This window comes from Salvelinus fontinalis, chromosome 19 (genome assembly GCF_029448725.1).
Source record: "Salvelinus fontinalis isolate EN_2023a chromosome 19, ASM2944872v1, whole genome shotgun sequence".
Lineage (NCBI taxonomy): Eukaryota > Metazoa > Chordata > Actinopteri > Salmoniformes > Salmonidae > Salvelinus > Salvelinus fontinalis.
Genome location: NC_074683.1, coordinates 1333134 through 1360103, shown reverse-complemented (window position 1 = coordinate 1360103; position 26970 = coordinate 1333134). Strand labels below are relative to the sequence as shown.

Genomic DNA, 26970 nt, shown 5'->3' with positions numbered 1-26970 from the left:
CGGGCAACCACCCGACGGGAGCTCTCCAAGGAAGGATCGTGAAGGCGGTGACGCACCCGTGATTGTTATAGTTTAAAGATACTCACCTTGTGTTCCTTGTTCTTGTGAAGAAAAAGATTTATGTTCTCCTTGGGGTATCATCCTTGATTGTGTTGGAGTGTTTGAGAAGGAAAAATTACCTCAATAGAGAACTTTGTTCAATTAAGAAAACCTGCTCCTGACTCGTTTATTCCACCTTTAAGCTTTAGAGCAACCTCCAAGTACTTGGTACGTTCACATATATTTCTTAATTCCATTCTTTTACTTTGAGATGTGTATATTGTTGTGAATTGTTAGATATTACCGCATTGTTGGAGCTAGGAACATATTTCACTACACCCACAATAACATCTGATAAATATGTGTGTGTGACCAATAAAATCTGATTTTAACAAAACATGGATTAACCAACAAACGCAACATCACCGTATGACTAAACCCTAGTAATTGCTTTCAGAAAATTCTAAATTCCGGGGCCTCCAGAGTGGTGCAGCGGTCTTGAGGCATCACTACAGACCCGGTTCGATCCCGGGCTGTGTCGCAGCTGGCCACAACCGAGACACCCATGATGTGGTTCACATTTGTCCCAGCGCCGTTCGGGTTAGGGGAGGGTTTGGCCGGCTGGGATGTCCTTGTCCCATCGTGCTATAGCGACTCCTTGTGGCGGGCTGGGCGCATGCACGCTAACTTCGGTCGCCAGCTGTACGTGTTTCCTCCAACACATTGGTGCGGCTGGCTTCCAGGTTAAGCGAGCAGTGTGTCATGAAGCAGTGCGGTTTGTCGGGGTTGTGTTTCAGAGGACACATGGCCATCGACCTTCGCCTCTCCCGAGTCCGTAACGGGTTCTGCAGCAATGGGACAGGACTAACTACCAACTGGATATCATGAAATAATAGAATTCTAAAGTCGTTCCTCGATACTGCTCTCTCCTGCATTACCTCGTTCTCCTGCTTCTCATCACCGGACATGTCATCGTCCACATCGGTGCCGGTGCCCTCGATGGCCAGAATGCCATTGCGTATGGGCGGGATCATGTAGAGCTGCTGGATGACTGAGTTCATGTAGCAGGTGGCTCCGGCGTTCTTCAGTCCCACAAAGCCTTTAGTGGGCCTCGGTCCCACCGGGGGGAGATACTCCCACTCTGTCAGAGCCTCACAACCTGGGAGATGGGGGGGGGAATATAATTTGGCCATACACAATAACAGGTGGGTAGGTTCTGTGCCTCACAACCTAAAGGGAAGCAAACCAGGGAGTGAGTTCTTATCACTTTAGATTGTATCACTAAATTTAAGCATAGAGTTGCAGGGATGTGATTGCACCAATATAAATTGAGAAGAAAGACTAATGTAATGATGAGATACAGATCAAGAGTAAGTAATAGTATTTCTGGCTTTCTGAGGTGCAAACATTGATCAGCGAAAGTTAATGGAGAACACAAATAAATCTGTGTAGTTTTCCTCTTAGAGCTCCTACCTAGGTAGTACATATCAGTGAGCGTGTCGACCATCTGCTTTAGATTCCGGACACAGCCCACCGCCAGCGCCACCAGCAGCTCGAAGCCTGCGTTGATAGAGGCGGGGCTGCTACAGACAGGGATGGCTTGCTCCGTGGGGAACTCCCCACTCTTCATGTACTGCAGGTACACATTCGATGCTGGGAAAATGAAGTCATCTATCAACTCCTGGACAGAGGGGGAGGGAGAGCGACAGTTAATACAGGGTAAGAAAGTAACATTTACTGCTTGCGCCACATTTATTACAGCCACATACAGATACGAAGGTCACTGCTAAAATTAAAAATATTTATTACCACATAAGATCATTCTAGAAGTTTCTGGTGGGCCAAATCAAATGTTGTCGAGGGCCAAGTTTGGCCTGCGGGCCCCACTAATGTCGGTGAATAAGTAAAAAGATTAAATTCAATACATAATGGACGCCATCCTACCTTGATGAGGTTGGCCCCTCCCTTCTCACAGCCGATGTAGTACTTCTTCTCTGATGTCTGGAAGGCCAGCAGCTCCTTGGTGATCCCGATGTGGCCTTCCAGGATGGTTTCCTCTACGCCCGTCTCCCCTGTCCTCTTTACCTCATCCTGGGGGACACACACACACAATAGTAACAACCAGGGTCCTATTCACTAAGCACACAACAGAAAAGGACTACATGGACTTGTCCAATAACAAGTGCTTGCTTGATTCCCCTCCCCCTCCCCGTTGATTAACATCTTGCTACGGTGTGTCCTACTGAATACAACCTAGCTCTGACTAGGGCTGTGGCAGTCACGAAATTTCATCAGCCGGTGATTGTCAAGCAAATAACGGTCGGTCTCACGGTAATTGACCGTTAATTAACATACACATTTAGCATCTCCTGGCTTCCATACATAGCTTACAAGCTACTGATGCATTTGGAATTTGGAACATCTACATTTTTAAAAGTATATTAAATCCATGTAATAAAGCTTACACCTTCACAATAAATCCATTATTTATTTCATAGTCAGGTTTAAAGAAACATGATATGAAGAAGTTGTTCTTATGTTAGGGCCTGAGCTGGCCTACACTAGTTCATTTACCAGACAAGATTTGGTTAGAATTCCATGGCATTATTTTATAGTAAGAAGAATACAATTGAACACAGCTGAATCAAATAGTAAGGATATTTTCTCCAAAAGATTTGAGGGAGTGCGCACATTTGGCTATTCTGTGTTGAGTAGCTAACAAAGAAATAGGTACTCCAATATGCTTAATTTAAAGTTAACTTCTTATGGCTGCAGGGGCAGTATTGAGTAGCTTGGATGAAAGGTGCACAGAGGTGCCCATAGTAAACTGCCTGCTCCTCAGTCCCAGTTGCTAATATATGCATATTATTATTCGTATTGGATAGAAAACACTCTGAAGTTTCTAAAACTGTTTGAATTATGTCTGTGAGTATAACAGAACTCATATGGCAGGAAAAAACCTGAGAAGTTCCACTTCTGTTTGAATTTTTTCTGAGGTGGCAGATTTTCAACCAAGCTCTCAATGAAATTACAGCGGCTTCCACTAGATGTAATAATAATCCTACGGCTTCCACTAGATGTCAACAGTCAATAGAACTTTGTCTGATGACTCTAATGTGAAGGGGGGCCGAAGGAGACAGGAATTAGTAATCACTGCCACATGCTTTCACCATGCGCTTTCACACTCCGTTCCACCGCTCTTCTGAAGTCAATCTAATTCTCCGGTTGGAACGTTATTCAAGATGTATGTTAACAACATTCTAAAGATTGATTCAGTACATCGTTTGACATGTTTCTACTGACTGTTACGGAACTTTTGGACATTTCGTCACGTTATAGTGGATGCGCTTTGTGACTTTGGAATTGTTTACCGCTAACGCGCTAACCAAAGTAGCTAATTGGACATAAATAACGGACATTATCGAACAAATCAAGCATTTATTGTGGACCTGGGATTCCTAGGACTGCATTCTGATGAAGTTCATCAAAGGTAAGGAAACATTTATCATGTATTTTCTGGTTTCTGTTGACCCCAACATGGCGGCTAATTTGGCTATTGTTCTGAGCTCCGTCTTAGATTACTGCATGATTTGCTTTTTCCGTAAAGTTTTTTTGAAATCTGACACAGCGGTTGCATTAAGGAGAGGTATATCTATAATTCCATGTGTATATGTATTATCATCTACATTTATGATGAGTATTTCTGTTGAAACGATGTGGCTATGCAAAATCACTTGATGTTTTTGGAACTAGTGAATGTAACGCATGAAGTGCTATGAGTGTCATCTGATGAAGATAATCAAAGGTTAGTGATTAATTTTATCTTTATTTCTGCTTTTTCTGACTGCTATCTTTCGCTGGAAAAATGGCTGTGCTTATTGTGGTTTTGTGGTGACCTAACATAATCGTTTGTAGTGCTTTCGCTGAAAAGCATATTTGAAATCAGACACTTTGGTGGGATTAACAACAAGATTACCTTTAAAATTATATAAAACACATGTATGTTTGAGGAATTTTAATTATGAGATTTCTGTTGTTTGAATTTGGCGCCCTGCACGTTCACTGGCTGTTGTCATATCGATCCCGGTAGCGGGATGCAGCCATAAGAAGTTTTAACTTCTTATGGCTGCAATCCCGTTAACGGGATCGATATGACAACAGCCAGACGAAGTGCAGGGCGCCAAATTCAAAAACCAGAAATCTCAGGTGTGTACAGACTTGACCTGTATGTGTGAAATTTGTTTTGATTTAGAAGGGACCATTATCATGCAAACAGGGGCAGGGGGAACACGTAATCTATGCATTTAAATAGCGAATGGAGGATGCTTTACCCATTATTCATTTTCATGCCAGCCATGTAGGCTATACTCCTGTTGTAAAGAGAAGCAATGTGCTTAATATTAGGAAAGTTTAGAAATAAATATAGTAGGCCTAGCCTATAGAAAACTGATGGGATCCTCTTTTTAACAGAGGCCATCTCTGTTTTCTCACGCAATTGCATAGCCTATAGAAACGTTGCGCAACATGAGCTCATATGCTCTCATGAAGAGTTTGATTTGATTTTCGATGACATTTGCATTGATGTCAGAGTGATTAGAGGGACAATAGAGTGCTGAGTACCAGGCAGTCTACTAATGCCAGGTCAGCGGAGTCAATCACCACCTTCCGGAGACACCTGAAACCCCACCTCTTTAAGGAATACCTAGGATAGGATAAAGTAATCCTTCTAACCCCCCCCCCCCTTAAAAGAGTTAGATGCACTATTGTAAAGTGGTTGTTCCACTGGATATCATAAGGTGAATGCACCAATTTGTAAGTCGCTCTGGATAAGAGCGTCTGCTAAATGACTTAAATGTAAATGTAATGACCATCAGCAGCATCAGTGCTTGGAGAAGATGCCTAATTACAGTGACTCAACGAAATTCACAAGGAATTTGACTGCCTTCATGACTCATGACCGCTGGTGTGGCGATAATACGGTCACCGCAACAGCCCTAGCTCTGACCAAGGACTAGAACCTCAGCCATGAGCTGCAATTAACTCAACACAAAGCTCAGGGGCATTATTCATGACACAATATCTGGATGAAACATGGTCATACCCTGATCCTCTTGAGCCAGTCGATTTCATTGTTGAGCAGCACCTCTGCGTTGGGCAGGTTGATGTTGCTGTTGTAGGCGTAGTTCAGGAGGTGCCTGAGCAGGGTGAAGTAGTCCCCAGCATGCTTGGCCCGCTCCTTAGCGGTGCTCTGGAACACACACAGAGAGCATGTACATTCACATTAGTACTGTATTACCTGGAGCAGCAAGAGATCAATGTTGGAATACTTTATAGGGAATGTTTTTTTTAAAGCTGTTAAAGCCATGAAAAGCTTACTTAACACTGCCTACTTTATACAGTACATGCATACCTTCTCCTTCCTTCCTTGAAGTGATCACTGCTCTCTCCTGGCTGGATAGCTGAAAGCTATGATATAATACAACCGTGGCTTATTCTGATTTGGGAGATCAGTGAGAACTTCAACGAAGGCAGGCAGTGAGAGTGCAAGTTCAATGTATTTGAACAGGGCCATGATTGCAGTGAAAGTAATGTAAAACCCCAAAGCACTCATGTATGTGAGAGGTGCTGATACGTACCCCCAGCACAGTGAGAGGTGCTGATACGTACCCCCAGCACAGTGAGAGGTGCTGATACCTACCCCCAGCACAGTGAAGAGAGTGGTGCTGATACGTACCCCCAGCACAGTGAAGAGAGTGGTGCTGATACGTACCCCCAGCACAGTGAAGAGAGTGGTGCTGATACGTACCCCCAGCACAGTGAAGAGAGTGGTGCTGATACGTACCCCCAGCACAGTGAAGAGAGTGGTGCTGATACGTACCCCCAGCACAGTGAAGAGAGAGGTGCTGATACGTACCCCCAGCACAGTGAAGAGAGAGGTGCTGATACGTACCCCCAGCACAGTGAAGAGAGAGGTGCTGATACGTACCCCCAGCACAGTGAAGAGAAAGGTTCTGATACGTACCCCCAGCACAGTGAAGAGAGTGGTGCTGATACGTACCCCCAGCACAGTGAAGAGAGAGGTGCTGATACGTACCCCCAGCACAGTGAAGAGAGAGGTGCTGATACGTACCCCCAGCACAGTGAAGAGAGAGGTGCTGATACGTACCCGCAGCACAGTGAAGAGAGAGGTGCTGATACGTACCCGCAGCACAGTGGAGAGAGGTGCTGATTCGTACCCCCAGGACAGTGAAGAGAGAGGTGCTGATACGTACCCCCAGCACAGTGAAGAGAGAGATGCTGATACGTACCCGCAGCACAGTGGAGAGAGGTGCTGATACGTACCCCCAGGACAGTGAAGAGAGAGGTGCTGATACGTACCCGCAGCACAGTGAAGAGAGAGGTGCTGATACGTACCCCCAGCACAGTGAAGAGAGTGGTGCTGATACGTACCCCCAGCACAGTGAAGAGTGGTGCTGATACGTACCCCCAGGACAGTGAAGAGAAAGGTTCTGATACATACCCCCAGCACAGTGAAGAGAAAGGTGCTGATACGTACCCCCAGGACAGTGAAGAGAGAGGTGCTGATACGTACCCCCAGCACAGTGAAGAGAGAGGTGCTGATACGTACCCCCAGCACAGTGAAGAGAAAGGTTCTGATACGTCCCCCAGCACAGTGAAGAGAAAGGTTCTGATACGTACCCCCAGCACAGTGAAGAGAGTGGTGCTGATACGTACCCCCAGCACAGTGAAGAGAAAGGTTCTGATACGTACCCCCAGCACAGTGAAGAGAAAGGTTCTGATACGTACCCCCAGCACAGTGAAGAGAGAGGTGCTGATACGTACCCCCAGCACAGTGAAGAGAAAGGTTCTGATACGTACCCCCAGCACAGTGAAGAGAGAGGTGCTGATACGTACCCCCAGGACAGTGAAGAGAGAGGTACTGATACGTACCCCCAGCACAGTGAAGAGAGAGGTGCTGATACGTACCCCCAGGACAGTGAAGAGAGAGGTGCTGATACCTACCCCCAGCACAGTGAAGAGAGAGGTGCTGATACGTACCCCCAGCACAGTGAAGAGAGAGGTGCTGATACGTACCCCCAGCACAGTGAAGAGAAAGGTTCTGATACGTACCCCCAGCACAGTGAAGAGAGAGGTGCTGATACGTACCCCCAGGACAGTGAAGAGAGAGGTACTGATACGTACCCCCAGCACAGTGAAGAGAGTGGTGCTGATACGTACCCCCAGCACAGTGAAGAGAGTGGTGCTGATACGTACCCCCAGCACAGTGAAGAGAGAGGTGCTGATACGTACCCCCAGGACAGTGAAGAGAGAGGTGCTGATACCTACCCCCAGCACAGTGAAGAGAGAGGTGCTGATACGTACCCCCAGCACAGTGAAGAGAGAGGTGCTGATACGTACCCCCAGCACAGTGAAGAGAAAGGTTCTGATACGTACCCCCAGCACAGTGAAGAGGAGGGTGATGAAGAAGAGAAGGGGTCGATGGCCCATGCAACACCTGGTGGCCATGAGGAAGAACTGCTCCTGGGCCATCTGACGAACTGACCTGGAAACAGATCAGAAGACAATTATACTACAGACAAACTAATCCATCAATCCACCAACTGAGCTTGGGACAGATATTACCATTACCATAGACACAGACCGTCCCACATGTTCATCCACTACAAGAAGCAGTTACAACACAGAGCCCACTGTGGTACACCAGCAGCAACCAGCCTTGAGGTGTGGCAGGCCGCTCTTCCAGCCTAACACGAAAACATCTACATTTAGGGTGTTTAGCAGACGCCATTTAGAAGACTCTCTTATCCAGAGCTACTTACAGTCAAGTGCACATCTGATGCTGATAGACAGGCAAACTGGCGCTCTCACACACACACACAGGTCGTCTCCTTACACAGACACACGGCGGGGGGTACATACTTGCTGTGGCAGTGCATTAGCAGGTCTATAATGAAGGTCTGCCAGGCCTTCTCCTTGCTGAGTGTGTCCAGAGCGGTGGGCAGCAGGGAGAAACACAGGGTCATGATCTCCAGGGCCTCACAACACACCTGCTCATCCTCCCCGTCCGGCTCCTTAGACGCATTCGTCTGTAGTGGGGGAGAACACACACACCGCGGTGACTTTATAAACACACACTTCTCTGTATTTCAGGAAGCAGGTGCACAGAATTAACCAATTAGTCCCTTCGGCAAGCACCGCAGAGAGACACAGAATGACAGACATTAAACAGCCGCTCAACACACTCAAGCAGATCTGTGAGTGTATAAGCTAAACAATACACACTAGCCTAATCAAGGTAGAAAATATAATCAAGGTAGAATCAAGGTAGAAAAACAACAAACAATTGTGAACTGTTAATAGAAGGAAAATCAATGAGTGCAGTGGCCGACACAACACCCCACTATAGTGCAATGGTCCTGCACAGCCTCCGAAGACTGAGACCAAAATAAAGCAGATAGTCAATCAATGGACTGATGATCAAAGGATAAGCAGCCATGCGTACCTTCTCGTAGATCTTGCTGATCTCTTCGTTGGAGCTAAAGACTAGCTGTACGGTGCCGCAGCCCGACGCCCACACTATCTTCTGCACCGCCCGGATCACACATATGTCTGGGATGTACTTGGACGCCTGGAAGAAGTTCTGGAGGAGACGAGAGGGAAAAGGAAGGAGGGGGAGGTTCAGTTCAATTAAAGCAGATGATGTCACAGGCATCAACATAGTTGCATACGTACAGTCTGTCCTTCTACCCCATCTCTCCCCACTTCTTTAATTCCCAAGTTCTCATTCCTCTCTCGCAAGCTCCTTCCTCCCTCCCCGTTTCTCTCTCTCCCCCCCTCTCACCTCGTCAGAGATCTGCTGAGCCAGGCGTATAGCTACGTTGCGGAGCATACACTCTGAGGCAGGGTTGGGGATGTTTTGCAGGGCACTCTGGAGGACAAGGGCTTGGTCATGAGTGGCCTGGTTGATCTGAAGAAAGGATGTTAGCATTAACATGGCCATCACAATCCTAGTTCGACTTTGCATGCACGCGTTTCTGTGTGTGTGTGTGTGTGTGTCTCAGTGTGCACGCGCTTGTGTGCGTCTAACCAACTAACCGGTGAGACTGGTATGGTCCCCTCAGCATTGGGCTGGCAGGCTTCGGCCACAGCTTTAACGTGTCCGAACCCCACGGCGGTGAGCAGCAGCTTGGCGATCTTCAGAGAGTTGAGGTACGCCCCTCGCCGTGTCTCCATGTCGGCCGAAGGCAGGAAATTGTTCCGTGTGAGCATGCTCAGTACAAGAGGCAGCCCGCCACTCTTCAGGAAGTTGTACTGGAAGTCGCTGGCATCCTCCCCCAATGTGGCGCTGGCTGGCATGAGTAGGGCATACACCACCTGAGGAAGGGAGGGGGAAAAGAGGTATACAAACACACACAGAGTAGAAGTGGTCAACAGAGAGCAAACCGTACACCACCCAGTATGGTAATGATGAGACAGTCAGCAGTGATCACACACAAGATGAGACCCACCTCTATGAGGTAGAGGACTTGTGATGGCGAGGGGCCAAAGAAGCGCGAGTCCAGTGTGGGGCTGAGGCTGTTCTCTCCCAGCTTGGCATGGTCCAGACACACGGCACGCAGGATCTCCACGGTACTGTTATCTACACAAACCCAATCAACAGGCCATTTACACATCCCACATGTATGTTTCATTTTAACCATGTTTTGATGCTATAAACCATTTGATTTTACAATTACAACCTTATATTTTGTGTTCTGAACTATACCCATGAGGCATTTATAGTTATATTCAACAAATGAATGGTATACCACTAATTTTAAAGTCTAAACAATTGATGTAGCAATTCCAGATTGCCCCTATAAAGTGAGTGAGTGACAGAAAGAGTGAGTACCTGGAGGCATTAGCTTCATGAGTACCCTGGCTCCATCTCGTAACAGAGGCATGTTAATGCCACAGCCCAGGTCCGCTACCTGCCACAGGAAAGATATGTAGCGCAGGTGGAGAGACATGATCTGGAGACCGAGAGAGGAGCGAACAGACAAGCGGTTAACATTGTTCCATTTACTCATCTGCAGTCATGCATGAGATAGGAGTTTTTCCTACTAGCTTGATGCTTTCCTAGGCAAAGGCAACATTTTGAATTATTTTCTAGGCAAGGACCGAGAGAGCTAGGCACCCTTTCTGATGAGGTGAGAGGTGATGCGCCACTCTGGGGAAGTTTGTGTGTGTGTGTGTGTGTGTGTGTGTGTGTGTGTGTGTGTGTGTGTGTGTCGCTCACCACTCCAGGGAGACAGCTCTCCACCTCTGGGTTGGGCCCATCGCTGAAGTGGTTGCCGTGGTTACCAGGTGAGCCGGTGGAAGAGTCAGAGGAGCTGTCTGGACTGGATGGCATGTTGGCACTCACCTGGGTCAGCTTGGCTGTGATCAACTACAGACACAACACAACGGGAGAATAGAAGACATCATACAAACCATTTCCTATAAATGACCTATACAAACAAGCTGTAAAGAACCCACCGGTGACATGAGGCTCGTCAAAACACGGCTCATCATGCTTACCGTTTTGTCTTTGAGGTTGAGCTGGCCAATCAGCTTTCTGTCATCGGCCGGGTCGACGACATCCCCGCCAATGAAGAGCTCTATCTTGGTGTGCGTGGCGTTGGCCTTGATGCGTGTGAGGATGCCACGGCGCACCGAGCCGATGGTGTCGTTGGTGTGAGACCAGATGTCCAGGTCATCTACCTGACGGCCCTGGTTAGGGAAACGCACGGTCAACGTGATGTGCTTCCCCCGGAACGCCCTGAGAGGTAGAGAGAGGAGGGAGAGATGAGAAAAGAGGAAGAGGGAGCGAGGGAAGGTTAGGGTGAAGTGGTTTGGGGGAGGAAAAAGGTCAGGACAACAAGCTTAAGCTCAGTGCTTGTGGGCTCCCCTACCTGGACATGGGCAGTATGGTCCTCTCCTCGTGGTAGTCGCTGTCACACTCGTTGATGTACTCCTTGAGCACAGTGAGCACGCGGACCATGCGGATGGCTTCCTGCCGGGCCGAGTTGATGCTGTCCTTGTCCCTGTCCAGGACACGCAGCGTATCGTACGACGCCTTCAGACGGTCGAAGCACGACTGGATGAAATCCTCGTGGATCTCTACCTGCATGGGGGACAGGAGGGGGAGTGAGTTCAGGAGAAGGGCATTCATGTCTAATGGTTGACATCCTGTTTGTCTTGAACTGCAGTGTTCCAATCCATCCCTCAGATAATAGAACCGACATGTACAACAGTGATCCCAGAGGAACTGATTGGAAAACATTGTGACTGTACCGAAGTATCACATACAGTGGGGCAAAAAAGTATTTAGTCAGCCACCAACTGTGCAAGTTCTCCCACTTAAAAAGATGAGAGAGGCCTGTAACTTTCATCATAGGTACACTTCAACTATGACAGACAAAATGAGAAAGAAAAAAAAAACAGAAAGAAAAAATGAGAGAAAAAAAAAAAGGATTTTTAATGAATTTATTTGCAAATTATGGTGGAAAATAAGTATTTGGTCACCTACAAACAAGCAAGATTTCTGGCTCTCACAGACCTGTAACTTCTTCTTTAAGAGGCTCCTCTGTCCGCCATTAATACGTTACCTGTATTAATGGCACCTGTTTGAACTTGTTATCAGTATAAAAGACACCTGTCCACAACCTCAAACAGTCACACTCCAAACTCCACTATGGCCAAGACCAAAGAGCTGTCAAAGGACACCAGAAACAAAATTGTAGACCTGCACCAGGCTGGGAAGACTGAATCTGCAATAGGTAAGCAGCTTGGTTTGAAGAAATCAACTGTGGGAGCAATTATTAGGAAATGGAAGACATACAAGACCACTGATAATCTCCCTTGATCTGGGGCTCCACGCAAGATCTCACCCCGTGGGCTCAAAATGATCACAAGAACGGTGAGCAAAAATCCCAGAACCACACGGGGGGACCTAGTGAATGACCTGCAGAGAGCTGGGACCAAAGTAACAAAGCCTACCATCAGTAACACACTACGCCGCCAGGGACTCAACTCGTCGTGTTTGGAGGACAAAGAATGTCGAGTTGCATCCAAAGAACACGATACCTACTGTAAAGCATGGGGGTGGAAACATCATGCTTTGGGGCTGTTTTTCTGCAAAGGGACCAGGACGACTGATCCGTGTAAAGGAAAGAATGAATGGGGCCATGTATCGTGAGATTTTGAGTGAAAACCTCCTTCCATCAGCAATGGCATTGAATACGAAACGTGGCTGGGTCTTCCAGCATGACAATGATCCCAAACACACCGCCTGGGCAACGAAGGAGTGGCTTCGTAAGAAGCATTTCAAGGTCCTGGAGTGGCCTAGCCAGTCTCCAGATCTCAACCCCATAGAAAATCTTTGGAGGGAGTTGAAAGTCCGTGTCGCCCAGCAACAGCCCCAAAACATCACTGCTCTAGAGGAGATCTGCATGGAGGAATGGGCCAAAATACCAGCAACAGTGTGTGAAAACCTTGTGAAGACTTACAGAAAACGTTTGACCTCTGTCATTGCCAACAAAGGGTATATAACAAAGTATTGAGATAAACTTTTGTTATTGACCAAATACTTATTTTCCACCATAATTTGCAAATAAATTAATTAAAAATCCTACAATGTGATTTTCTGGAATTTTTTCTCTAATTTTGTCTGTCATAGTTGAAGTGTACCTATGTTGAAAATTACAGGTCTCTCTCATCTTTTTAAGTGGGAGAACTTGCACAATTGGTGGCTGACTAAATACTTTTTTGCCCCACTGTATATTTAGGTGGCCGTCTCAAAATGGCTAGATGATTTAGGTTGATCTAATAGCAGATTGAGCTGTTATTGTTACCGGGACAAAGGGCACCGATGGTTACCTGATTGACTTGTAGTTTTGGTCCGAGGTTGGTGTAGATCTCTTTCAGCAGGTCTATGGCTCGACTGGCGATGTCATCGCTCCCTTGAATTACGACCTGGCAGGAGGAAATAACAGACTGATTCAATGGACGCCTACGGCCCTCTCCATCAAACAGCCCTGGAGACAACACTGAAGAGACTGTGAGTGGTATGACTCATCATCCAGACTAGAGGGTCATTGATAAGCACTCAGTGGCAGCACACAGAAACATCACCAGTCATGACCACTGGCCCTGAGCTGCCCTCACACACTAACATCAGTACATTAACCCAGACTCAAATACGGTCTGTGTGTGTGTGTGTGTGTGTGTGTGTATACCACGCGATGCTTACCAGCCAAATCAATAACATCAGTGAATGAGCTTTACTTAGGATGCAATCAAATGAATTATTCACAACCAAACATTGCATACAAGGAAATCATATGACCACAAACGTAGCCTCGGCCCCTGTGTAAACAGATCTAATACCCAAATATTCAATAACAACTCCTGAATCAGCTATTCATAGCAAGTGAAAACAAAGTTTACAAATCCCACATCTAAAACAAATTAAGCAAATCATCTAATATGGCCAGAGTGTAAATAACAATGTCAGAATAACACTTGAAGCCAACGCAGGAAACGCAACAGATTCTCCCATTGAGGGATTATAGGACATGTAGGTAACTAAAACAAACAGATAGGCCACTGATGCTAAATAACTGGGCCATCCACCGCCCCCCCCACCCATCCATAGTCTAAATATATCAGTTCAAGCAGCCCCTGAAACAATCCCACAGAACCCAGAGGTTAATATACACATGGAAATAACTAATGAGTGTCACCTCAAATAGCAGCATTCAAGAATATGGTCTTTAAAGTTGTGCATTTTTAAACGGTGAGACAATATTTTTTCAACACTTATTTCCATGACTGATGAAAACAAGTTCTCATGGCGCTCTCTTGTCCTTCTGCAGCAGACATATGGTTGAGCTATATGTTTGGAACATCAAATCGCAGTATCGAATTGCTATACATATAGCGCATTCGGAAAGTTTTCAGACCCCTTCACTTCTTCCACATTTTGTTACATTACAGCTTTATTCTAAAATGGATTAAATCGTTTTTTTCCCTCATCAATCTACACTAAATACCCCATAATGACAAAGCAAAAACAGATTAAAAGTTTTTGCAAAAAACTAAAATACTAAACTGAAATATCACATTTACATAAGTATTCAGACCTTGTATTCAGTACTTTGTTGAAGCACCTTGGCAGCGATTACAACTTCGAGTCTTCTTGGGTATGACGCTACAAGCTTTGCACACCCGTATTTGGGGAGTTTCTCCCATTTATATCTGCAGATTCTCTCAAGCTCTGTCAGGTTGGATATGGAGCGTCACTGCACAGCTATTTTTCAGGTCTCTCCAGAGATGTTCGACCGGGTACAAGTCCAGGCTCTGGTTGGGCCACTCAAGGACATTCAGAGACTTGTCCCGAAGCAACTCCTGCTTTATCTTGGCTGTGTGCTTAGGGTCGTTGTCCTGTTGGAAGGTGAAACTTTACTCCAGTCAGATGTCCTGAGCGCTCTGGAACAGGTTTTCATCAAGGATCTCTGTACTTTGCTCTGGTTGCATTTCCCTCGATCCCGACTAACCTCCCAGTCCCTGCCACTGAAAAACATCCCCACAACATGATGCTGCCACCACCATGCTTCACCGTAGGGATGGTACCAATTTTCCTCCAGACCCGACACCTGGAATTCAGGCCCAAGAGTTCAATCTTTGTTTAATTAGACAAGAGAATCTTGTTTCTCATGGTCAGAGTCCTTTAGGTGCCTTTTGGCAAACTCCAAGCGGGCTATAGTGTGCCTTTTACTGACGAGTGGCTTCCGTCTGGCCACTCTAAAATAAAGGCCTGATTGGTGGAGTGCTGCAGAGATGGTTGTCCTTCTGGAAGGTACTCCCTTCTGTCAGAGTGACCATCGGGTTCTTGGTCAACTCCCTGACCAAGGCCGTTCTCCCGCCATTGCGCAGTTTGGCCAGCTCTAGGAGGAGTCTTGGTGGTTCCAAACTTCTTCCATTTAAGAATGATGGAGGCCACTGTGCTCTTAGGGACCTTCAATGCCGCAAATATTTTTTAGTACCCTTCCCCAGATCTGTGCCTCAACACAATCCTGTCTCGGAGCTCGATGGACAATTCCTTCGACCACATGGCTTGGTTTTTGCTCTGACGTGCACTGTCAACTGTGGGACCTTATATAGACAGGTGTGTGCCGTTCCAAATCATGTCCAATCAATTTATTTTAAAACAGGTGGACTTCAATCACGCTGTAGAAACATCAAGGATGATCAATGGAAACAGGATGCACCGGAGCTCAATTTCGAGTCTCATAGCAAAGGGTCTGAATACTTGTAATGTATTGTTCTTCTCAATAAACCTGTTTTTGCGTTGTCATTATGGGGTATTGTGTGTAGAATGATGAGAAAAATACAAATGTAATACATTTTAGAATAAGGCTGTAACGTAACACAATGTTGAAAAAGGGTAGGAGTGAATACTATCCAAATGCATTATATATACAGTACCAGTCAAAAATGTGGACACACCTACTCATTCAAGGGTTTTTATTTATTTTTACTACATTGTAGAATAACAGTGAAGACATCAAAACTATTAACACATATGGAATCATGTAATAACCAAAAAAGTATTAAACAAATCAAAATATATGTTATATTTGAGATTCTTCAAAGTAGCCAACGTTTGCCTTGATGACAGGTAGTCACCTGGAATGAATTTCAATTAACAGGTGTGCCTTCTTAAAATTTCATTTATGGAATTTCTTTCCTTCTTAATGCATTTCAGCCAATCAGTTGTGTTCTGACAAGGTAGGGGTGGTATACAGAAGATAGCCCGATTTGGTAAAAGACCAAGTCCATTTTATGGTAAGAGCAGCTCAAATAACTAAAGAGAAACGACAGTCCATCATTACTTTAAGACATGAAGGTCAGTCAATACAAAAACATTTCAAGAACTTTGAAAGTATCTTCAAGTGCATCAAAAAGAAAGGAGGACCAAGGCACTCTTCATATAATTAATTAAAATGCCTTTATTAGTATGGCATGTTCAATAGAAACAAAGTTTTAAAAATCCGACACGTTTCGACTGCATGGCCTTCGTCAGGGAGTACAAAAAAATAATACAATGTCCTCTTTTGAACAGCTTTTCCAAATAGCCCTAATTAGAAGAGGGAGTGGTTACAAAATTGATTGGACACACCTAGTAAGCAATACTATACACATTAAAAAGTGAAATACTGTAGCCATGCCATACTAATAAAGGGAGTACAAAAAAAATAATACAATGTCCTCTTTTGAAATACAACTCCAAGAGTTGGAGTTGTATTTCAAAAGAGGACATCGTATTATTTTTTTGTACTCCCTTTATTAGTATGGCATGGCTACAGTATTTCACTTTTTAATGTGTATAGTATTGCTTACTAGGTGTGTCCAATCAATTTTGTAACCACTCCCTCTTCTAATTAGGGCTATTTGGAAAAGCTGTTCAAAAGAGGACATTGTATTATTTTTTTGTACTCCCTTTATTAGTATGGCATGTTCAATAGAAACAAAGTTAAAAAAATCCGTGAAGGCCATGCAGCTGAAACTCGTCGGATTTTTAAAACTTTGTTTCTATTGAACATGCCATACTAATAAAGTTATTTTAATGAATTCTATGAAGAGTGCCTTGGTCCTCCTTTATTTTTGATGACCAATTTACCCCTTTTACCAAAGAGCACCTTCTATCTACCAACATTTACTATTGTGTACCTTAGTAGCGCTTCCCTTCCTCCTCTTTTTACTATATTCAAGTGCAGTCGCAAAAACCATCAAGCACAATGATACAACTGGCTCTCATGTGGACCACCACAGAAAAGGAAAACCCAGAGTTAATTCTGCTGCAGAGGATAAGTTCATTAGAGTTAACTGCACCTCAGACTGCAGCCCAAATAAATGCTTTACAGAGTTCAAGTAACAGGCACATCAACTGTTCAGAGGAGACTGTGTGAATCAGGCCTTGATAGTCAAATTGCTGCAAAGAAACCTCCACTAAAGGACACTAATAATAAGAAGAGACTTGCTTGGGCCAAGAAACATGAGGAATGGTCATTAGACCGGAATGGTTCCAACCGCCGTGTCTTTGTGAGACGCAGAGTAGGTGAACGGATGATCTCCGCATGTGAGGTTCCCACTGTGAAGCATGGAGGAGGTGGTGGATGGTGTAGGGGTGCTTTGCTGGTGACACTGTCAGTGATTTATTTAGAATTTAAGGCACACTTAACCAGCGTGCCTACCACATCATTCTGCAGCGATACGCCATCCCATCTGGTTTGCGCTTAGTGGGACTGTCATTTGTTTTTCAACAGGAAAATGACCCAACAGACCTCCAGGCTGTGTAAGAGCTATTTAACCAAGAAGGAGAGTGATGGAGTGCTGCATCAGATGACCTGGCCTCCACAACCACCTGACCTCTACCCAAATGAGATGGTTTGCAATGAGTTGGACCGCAGAGTGAAGGAAAAGCAGCCAACAAGTGCTCAGCATATGTGGGAACTCCTTCAAGACTGTTGGAAAAGCATTCCAGGTGAAGCTGGTTGAGAGAATGCCAAGTGTGCAAAGCTGTCATCAAGGCAAAGGGTGGCTACTTTGAAGAATCTAAAATCTTAAATATATTTTGATTTGTTTCACACTTTTTTGGTTACTACATGATTCCATATGTGTTATTTCATATCATTTTATTCTACAATGTAGAAAATAATAAAAATATATAAAAACCCTTGAATGAGATGGTGTCCAAACTTTTGACTTGTAGTGTGTGTGTGTGTGTGTGTGTGAGATATATATATACACACACACACACACACACACGCACAATTGTGTGAATCGCAATACATATCGTATCAACACCTAAGTATCGTGATAATATCGACATTGAGGTCCCTGCCAATTCCCAGCCCTACTTACGAGTAACAACAGCTGTCTGTTATAGTGAAAAGGCTAATAACTCACCCTCCAGAGGTAGTCCAGTCCTATGAGCTCCAGGTCGTCCATCATGTAGGCCCTGCGTTTGGCCACCAGCTTTCCCTCCCGGCAGTTGACAGCCTTGAAGAACCTCTCGAAGCACTTCATGCCGTTCTCTGTGAGCAGAGACGGGTCCAGCTGGAGTACGTTGTTCTCAAAGAAGTCCTTGTTAATGTCTGGGTCCAGGTCTGGCTCATCTCCCATCAGCTTGGAGTACCTGGGGATGAACAACAGAGTTGAGTGGGTGTTTAGTTGTTGTTGTTGAGAACATTCAAGTTGAGAAAATGTTGAATATTTGACTTGTTCTCCATGACAGAAAGGAAATAACATAAATTGAAACATGTTGGAGCCATATTCACCCTTTCGAGGTGATAATATTGATGATGGCAGCGTACCATTTGAAGCAGGCCTCTCTATCACATAGGAAGACAGCGTTTTCGGCCAGGCACTTCCAGATCTGTTTGGCCTGAGGAGCACAGAGCCACAACTGGCCATCCTTCAGCAGGAACCTGGGGACAACACAGACACATACATTAACCATGAAGATCAGACTACAGTGGCTTAGTAGTTCATGGTTCAATTTCATTCATTATATTCATGAAGATGGAGCTGGGTCGTATTCATTAGGTCACGTAAAGGAAAACGTTTTAAAAGCGTTTTGCAAAGTAAAACAACAATTAGTGCTTCTTATTGGACAAGTACAGACAGTGACTCATGCCTGTTTTAGTGTGTTTTCTTCAGTTTGGTGTCTAATTAATACAACCCCGCAGATGTGATGTCATACCTCAGGAAGTTGAGTCTCTCCTGGACTTCCTGTACGTGGCTGTAGCGGCTCCCTGCCCTCACCGTCTGAGGGTCAAACTCTGCCTGCTCAGCTACATAACACACAGGATCATCTACATCAGGGCTCAACGTACATCTTTGAATATCACGCAAATACTGATGTTTTTCAAATGGAAAACTAAAACTAAAGCTAACTGCTCAGGGTTAGATACAGAGGGTAGAGAACGTAGAGAAACACACTGAGTGTACAAAACATTAGGAACACCTGCTCTTTACTTTCCATAACAGACTGACCAGGTGAAAGCCATGGCCACTTGCTAAATCCACTTCATATCAGTGGTCACCAACTGGTCGATCGCAATCAACTGGTCGATCTTCAAGCACTCCTAGTGGATCACCAAACATTTCTGTAGAAAAGCCAATGATAAATGCTTGCACATATTTTTTTAATTATTTGCGTTGCACTGTTGGTGGTAGGTGTACTTGATTCAGAAGCCCTGCCCACCGGGTAGGCAAAGTGTTGCCATTTTGAACAATTTAAATGTCTGAAACAACTAACTCCTCCTACCCGGCAGACCGGGAGATCTATGGTTAAATCGAGCGAGTCTACTGCGCTGGCCAATCAGATAGCTCAAATCACAGTGCCTACAAGTTGGATACTAGCCTATGTGAAATGTCATAACTTTTAAAACCATGACCAGAGAGAGACTCAAAGAATATAGCAAAGAGCTGTTGTTATGAGTTCATGTAAAAATATATATATATATTAAAACATAAAAGCCCTTCTCCCTATTCCCAGTCTCGCTGCAATGAATGAGTAGCCCTGCACTTGTATTCTTATTAGAAGCTCACCGTGTTCATTTTAATATCGAGGAATATTTCACTTTCACTGGTCATAGGAACAGCATTTATTTTAGCTTGAGTCAGATGTGACTCGAGTTTTGCCATCAGGTGAAAGACTGTCCCCTCTCTCTGCTCAGTCTCGCCGGAGGAAAGGCAGGGGACCGTGAGAGGATGACCGTCTGCTGCTCTCTCCTTCCCTTCGCTGAGACAAATGCAATGTTCAAAACATCTGGGAACTCTGACAACTCCGACTTAAGTACGTTCACTCTTCCTGGGATCCACACAAAACACGACATAATACAGAACATTAATAGACAAGAACAGCTCAAGGACATTTTTTTTTATATGTATGTAGTTATGTCCTTGAGCTGTTCTTGTCTATTAATGTTCTGTATTATGTAATGTTTCATGTTTGTGTGGACCCCAGGAAGAGTAGCTGCTGCTTTGCAAAAGCTAATGGGGATCCTAATAAAATACCAAATACCAAGACAACAGGGAATTTGAAAAATAAATAAATAAATAAATAGATCCGACTGGGAAAAATAGTTTTCAACGGTCATCCAACTCGGAATTCGACCGGAGCATCACGGACGTCGTCATTTGACCTAGTTTTTTTACCCTGTTTTCCACCCTAACCCAGATGTCTTGAAAGCACCATGACCATCAGATGCAGGTACCATCAGTCTAGTAAAATAAAAGCTAATTTGCTAATTATTTCAGTTTATACTTCAGCTGTGCCTCATAAGTTGTACACCAACTACGGATCAATTTTGTTATCAAAGCTAGAGTTTTGAAATATAATATGGTCTGAGAAGAACAATATTGGCAGGCCAGGCATATAGCCAATATGCTGTGATAATATACACTGCTCAAAAAAATAAAGGGAACACTTAAACAACACAATGTAACTCCAAGTCAATCACACTTCTGTGAAATCAAACTGTCCACTTAGGAAGCAACACTGATTGACAATAAATTTCACATGCTGTTGTGCAAATGGAATAGACAAAAGGTGGAAATTATAGGCAATTAGCAAGACACCCCCCAAAACAGGAGTGATTCTGCAGGTGGTGACCACAGACCACTTCTCAGTTCCTATGCTTCCTGGCTGATGTTTTGGTCACTTTTGAATGCTGGCGGTGCTCTCACTCTAGTGGTAGCATGAGACGGAGTCTACAACCCACACAAGTGGCTCAGGTAGTGCAGTTCATCCAGGATGGCACATCAATGCGAACTGTGGCAAAAAGGTTTGCTGTGTCTGTCAGCGTAGTGTCCAGAGCATGCAGGCGCTACCAGAAGACCGGCCAGTACATCAGGAGACGTGGAGGAGGCCGTAGGAGGGCAACAACCCAGCAGCAGGACCTCTACCTCCGCCTTTGTGCAAGGAGGTGCACTGCCAGAGCCCTGCAAAATGACCTCCAGCAGGCCACACATGTGCATGTGTCAGCATATGGTCTCACAAGGGGTCTGAGGATCTCATCTCGGTACCTAATGGCAGTCAGGCTACCTCTGGCGAGCACATGGAGGGCTGTGCGGCCCCACAAAGAAATGCCATCCCACACCATGACTGACCCATCGCCAAACCGGTCATGCTGGAGGATGTTGCAGGCAGCAGAACGTTCTCCACGGCGTCTCCAGACTCTGTCACGTCTGTCACATGTGCTCATGTGCTCAGTGTGAACCTGCTTTCATCTGTGAAGAGCACAGGGCGCCAGTGGCGAATTTGCCAATCTTGGTGTTCTCTGGCAAATGCGAAACGTCCTGCACGGTGTTGGGCTGTAAGCACAACCCCCACCTGTGGACGTCGGGCCCTCATACCACCCTCATGGAGTCTGTTTCTGACCGTTTGAGCAGACACATGCACATTTGTGGCCTGCTGGAGGTCATTTTGCAGGGCTCTGGCAGTGCACCTCCTTGCACAAAGGCGGAGGTAGAAGTCCTGCTGCTGGGTTGTTGCCCTCCTACGGCCTCCTCCACGTCTCCTGATGTACTGGCCGGTCTCCTGGTAGCGCCTGCATGCTCTGGACACTACGCTGACAGACACAGCAAACCTTTTTGCCACAGTTCGCATTGATGTGCTATCCTGGATGAACTGCACTACCTGAGCCACTTGTGTGGGTTGTAGACTCCGTCTCATGCTACCACTAGAGTGAGAGCACCGCCAGCATTCAAAAGTGACCAAAACATCAGCCAGGAAGCATAGGAACTGAGAAGTGGTCTGTGGTCACCACCTGCAGAATCACTCCTGTTTTGGGGGGTGTCTTGCTAATTGCCTATAATTTCCACCTTTTGTCTATTCCATTTGCACAACAGCATGTGAAATTTATTGTCAATCAGTGTTGCTTCCTAAGTGGACAGTTTGATTTCACAGAAGTGTGATTGACTTGGAGTTACATTGTGTTGTTTAAGTGTTCCCTTTATTTTTTTGAGCAGTGTATTAGGCCTGCCTACTGGACAAACTTCATTTCCTACAGAACTGTTTTTATTGGGTTAATGTTACATTTGAGTCATGTTGAAAAATAACTGAGCGGTAGATCTCGGCTTGCTTTTTGACTGCGAAACTGATCTTTACTCAGAAAAGGAAGGTGACCACTGGTGTAGATGAAGGGGAGGAGAGAAGGATTTTTAAGCCTCAAGACAATTGAGACATGGATTGTGTATGTGTGCCATTCAGAGGATGAATGGACAAGACAAAATATTTAAGAGCCTTTGAACAGGGTATTGGCAGTAAGTGCCAGGCGCACCAGTTTGACTGTGTCAAGACCTGCAGCGTTGCTGGGTTTTTCACGCTGAACATCGAAAATTATCTACCACAAAAAGGAAATCCAGCCAACTTGACACAACTGTGGGAAGCATTGGAGTCAACATAGGCCAGCATCCCTGTGGAACACTTGACACCTTGTAGAGTCCATGCCCCGACGAATTGAGGCAGTTCTGAGGGCAAAAGGGGGTGCAACTCAATATTAGGAAGGTGCTCCTAATGTTTTGTACACTCAGTGTAGTATTTCTAAAGAAGTCTGAAAGTCAAGAATGAGGCAATCGTGATTAATGAGAAAATTGAATCTAATGTGTCAGATGAGCCGTACCTTTAGAGAACTGCCTCATGGTCTCCATGTAGGCAGAAAGGTTCTCAGCCACCAGCGTGACCAGAGCATGGTTGTGTTGGAGCTGGTTGATCAGGTCATGACGATAGAACACATGAGGACTCCTCTGGGTCTGACTGTATAGCAGAGAGTGAGGTGAAGAGAGAAATATAGTTGGAGGGAGAGAGAGATGGAGAGAGAGGGTGGAAAAGAGATACAAAAGTTCAGAGACTTAGCCACCATGTCTATGACAAGTAGACAACTTCAACTTATACTCCTACTAATGAAATTATTACAATGATTTGTGTGTACAATTAGTGGAATTTTGTTGGTTATCTGCATCTGTAGCTTATAGAAAGCAATATTGGTATATCCACTGTTCTAACCAGTAAGCCATTATCTGTGTGTGTGTGTGTGTGTGGTGTGTGGTGTGTGGTGTGTGGTGTGTGGTGTGTGTGTGTGTGTGTGTGTGTAGCAAGGGAACTGTTGAGGAATTTCAGTCTTAAAATTACTAGGATGTTGTGTGGTTTCGGAAATGTGAGTATGCAGCACCCTCAGAAATGCCCCCCAAAATGTCACCCTGCAAACAGTCAGTGATTGGCGCTATGAAGAGTTGGTGCAGAAAGAGACGCATTTCAGTGTGACACCCTTTTCCCTATGTATTGAAATACTTTTGCACCCAATTCCCCAAATAATGCACTACTTGACAAGAGCCCTGTGTGGCTCTGGTCAAAAGTAGTGTACTATTTGTGGTAATTTGTGGCTCTGGTCAAAGGTAGTACAGTAGTGTATAAGGAATAGGGTGTAATTTGAGATTTACCCTGAGAGGTTTGCTAAAGCAGATTAATGAATGAAAATAAACATTACAGATCTGTTGTACCATCTGAGAGAGAGTAAATTAGAAATTATTTACAATTTATAAAAATATTGCCATAATATCCCCAAATTAGCTGTCAACTTACCCCGCTAAGTTCGTTTGTATGTTAATAGGAATTTTCTTTCTGAAAAACAACAGGCATGTGGTGTGCTACATATTTGCTGCATTTACTTGTACTATTTCAGTCAGTACAACTGCACGTTGTTATTAAAAGCAGCACCTTATTCAACAACCTCCATGCTACTTTGAGAGCTCAGCGTTTAAGAAGCAAGATACATTCGCTCAGTTTTAGTCTTTAAGAATGCTCCCTGTCTAAGCGCTACTGAAAACCTGGTCAGGCTGGATGGCAAGGTCAAGTCACAGACTGTTGACATAAAATCCCTGTTTACAAAAGAGTTGGCATGCCTCAGCCTCTCTGGAAATTTGATTAAAATGCCAGAGACATCTCTGTCAGCTATGTGAAAAATCAAAGCCATGCTTTAAAGGCGTAGAGTAAATGTATAACCAAGCATAGCATTCTCAGCACAACAAAAATGGTCCTTTTTTAAGTGGGGTGAAATATTTAACTATTTAAAATGTTGCAGATAGAAACGTAAAGTATTGAGCTGACAAATCCCTTTTGTACATGACAAAAAACGTCTGCTCTACACTGTGCATTTCTATCTGTTCCCTCCTGAATAATACTCCATTTGTACTCATTCTGTTTCCATATATTTGTCAATCACTAGCATGTTCAACTATGTCCCTCCTCCAAGCCCGTAATTGAACTCTGACCATCTCCTTACCTGAGATTCTGAGGAGCCTCTCCGAACAGGCTACAGATCTCTCGGATCTGCTTTAGTGCAGGAATCACCCATTTGTCATTGGTGCGCAACTCTTCTATGAAGCGATCGATCCACTGGATCTTCTGCGTGTCTCGATCCTAAAATGAACACGAACATCCGTATTCAAGGAACACACACACAGCCATAAGCCGCTTCTTCTGAACACTCCAACAGACCCCTTCAAATAAATCTTAATTGATTGGTTTTCAGTACCTCGAGCCGTGTGGGAAAGCATTTGCCTGGCTCTTGACCGGTACCTAGTATTACCTGAGAGCAACTGTAGTCCAGTATCTTGATGTGAGCACTGAGGGCCTGGTCCATGATGTCTACAGGCACGTCATCGCTGTGAGCCAGGTTCCACAACAGGTTCAGCACCTTGTGGTGAGAGGAGGAGAGGAGCCTTCAGTACTTCTATCCAAACAGAGCACAAGGAGCTGGAATAAGACATCTCTTTAACCAATGCTCGACATTCAGCGCTGCCCGCTGGCCAGGGGAGGTTTAAGAAACCCCTCGGGCCAGTCTACCATCCCAGTCAGTGGTCCGCTTGGGCCAGTGAAAAAAAGGTTATTAAGGATATATAACTGTTTAAAAAATATGAATTCCCGAAGCTGCTAGTTCGTTATGTACACTGAACAAAAATAAGTGCAACATGTAAAGTGTTGGTCCCATGTTTCATGAGCTGGGAAAAAAATCCCAGAAATGTTACATATGCACAAAATGGTTATTTCTCTCAAATGTAGTGCACAAATTTGTTAACATCCCTGTTAGTGAGCATTTCTTCTTTGCCAAGATAATCCAGCCACCTGACAGGTGTGGCATATCAAGACGCTGATTAAACAGCATGATCATTACACAGGTGCAAGTTGTGCTGGGGACAATAAAAGGCCCCTCTAAAATGTGCATTTTTGTCACAATACAATGCCACAGATGTCTCAAGTTTTGAGGGAGCGTGCAATTAGCTTGCTGACTGCAGGAATGTCCACCAGAGCTGTTGCCAGATAATTGAATGTTAATTTCTCTACCATAAGTTGCCTCCAACCCTTTTAGAGAATTTGGCAGTACGCCTAACCAGCCTCACAACCGCAGACTACGTGTAACCACGCCAGCCCAGAACCTCCACATCCAGCTTCTTCACCTGCAGAATTATTTGGTGGGGGGTGGCAGGGGGGGCTGAGGAGTATTTCTGCCTGTAATAAAGCCCTTTTGTGGGGGGGTAAAACACATTCTGATTTGCTGGGCCTGGCTCCCTTCCAAGGCCCACCCATGGCTACACCCCTGCCCAATCATGTGAAATCCATAGATTAGGCCGTAATGAATTGATTTCAATTGACTTATTTCCTTATTAGAACTGTAACTCACAAAAATCTTTGAAATTGTTGCATGTTGCGTTAATATTTTTGTTCAGTATAAATTGCTTAATCGCTCGCGCGCCTCACACAGCCTAGTTTGAGATAATCTGTTGGGCAGAGAGAGCACACAGCTCTCCAACAGCTGATTGTTTCGTGGAGCAGCTCACCGAAGACCGACAGCGATAGGAAAGAGGTAGGAAAGATGTTGCAAGTTATGATATCTACCTGTAAAGGCTAAGGCCAGAAAGGGTATGTAAACCAGGTATGTAAAAAGTCTTGGAACAAGCCTCCCGGGTGGCGCAGTGGTCTAGGGCACTGCATCGCAGCGCTAGCTGCGCCACCAAAGACTCTGGATTTGCGCCCAGGCTCTGTCGCAGCCGGCCGCAACCGGGAGGTTCGTGGGGCGACGCACAATTGGCCTAGCGTCGTCCGGGCTAGGGAGGGTTTGGCCGGTAGGGATATCCCTGTCTCATCGCGCACCAGCGACTCCTGTGGCGGGCCGGACGCAGTGCGCGCTAACCAAGGGAGCCAGGTGCACGGTGTTTCCTCCGACACATTGGTGCGGCTGGCTTCCGCGTTGGAGGTGCGCTGTGTTAAGAAGCAGTGCGGCTTGGTTGGGTTGTGTTTCGGAGGACGCATGGCTTTTGACCTTCGTCTCTCCCGAGCCCGTACGGGAGTTGTAGCGATGAGACAAGATAGTAATTACTAGCAATTGGATACCACGAAAATTGGGGAGAAAAGGGGGTAAAATTTAAAATTAAAATAAATATATAAAATAAATAAATAAAAGTCTTGGAACATTTGCGATGTGCAATTCAGTCATCATGGAATAGCCCACCTTGAATTCAGACATTTAGGCTATTTGGTACTTGAAAAGTCCTTGACATGCTGGTAGCCGATTTAGAAGTTCAACGGCTCCGATTTATGATTTCCTTTATGATCCGTTTTTATGAGAGATGTAGCCGCTTTCATTTGTTTCAAGCCATTTCAATTGATAGGTGCTGCGCTTTTCGGTTGCTTTTGTTGGGGTAACACCATGTACGGATATATTATTACGAAGGGAACCCGTTTTTTGCTCACTTTCTCGTTTCAAGCATACAATAACTCTTCAACATCTCAAATGGCGAGACTGACTAGCTACTACA

The 26970-nt window shown here is 45.0% G+C and overlaps 1 protein-coding gene across 11 annotated transcripts in view; it reads right to left on the bottom strand.

Annotated features, from left to right (window-relative positions):
* usp9 (ubiquitin specific peptidase 9) overlaps positions 1-26970 on the bottom strand; it is a 92224-nt gene that overhangs the window by 27103 nt on the left and 38151 nt on the right. For 4 of the 11 annotated variants that reach the window (XM_055870288.1, XM_055870289.1, XM_055870292.1 and 1 more), the window contains exons 13-34: positions 24744-24851; positions 24438-24574; positions 23738-23776; positions 22779-22912; positions 18851-18941; positions 18462-18575; positions 18055-18283; positions 12961-13056; positions 10995-11206; positions 10621-10861; positions 10340-10489; positions 9953-10073; positions 9570-9700; positions 9157-9435; positions 8903-9028; positions 8564-8701; positions 7981-8147; positions 7495-7603; positions 5141-5287; positions 1984-2130; positions 1513-1720; positions 978-1198 (exon numbers count right to left, since the gene is read on the bottom strand). In XM_055870288.1, coding sequence (XP_055726263.1) covers positions 978-1198; positions 1513-1720; positions 1984-2130; positions 5141-5287; positions 7495-7603; positions 7981-8147; positions 8564-8701; positions 8903-9028; positions 9157-9435; positions 9570-9700; positions 9953-10073; positions 10340-10489; positions 10621-10861; positions 10995-11206; positions 12961-13056; positions 18055-18283; positions 18462-18575; positions 18851-18941; positions 22779-22912; positions 23738-23776; positions 24438-24574; positions 24744-24851 — 3345 coding nt within the window. Of the gene's footprint in view, positions 1-977; positions 1199-1512; positions 1721-1983; positions 2131-5140; positions 5288-7494; positions 7604-7980; positions 8148-8563; positions 8702-8902; positions 9029-9156; positions 9436-9569; positions 9701-9952; positions 10074-10339; positions 10490-10620; positions 10862-10994; positions 11207-12960; positions 13057-18054; positions 18284-18425; positions 18576-18850; positions 18942-22778; positions 22913-23737; positions 23777-24437; positions 24575-24743; positions 24852-26970 lie in introns of all 11 variants that reach the window. The other 7 variants (XM_055870286.1, XM_055870285.1, XM_055870287.1 and 4 more) reach the window with 3 other exon arrangements.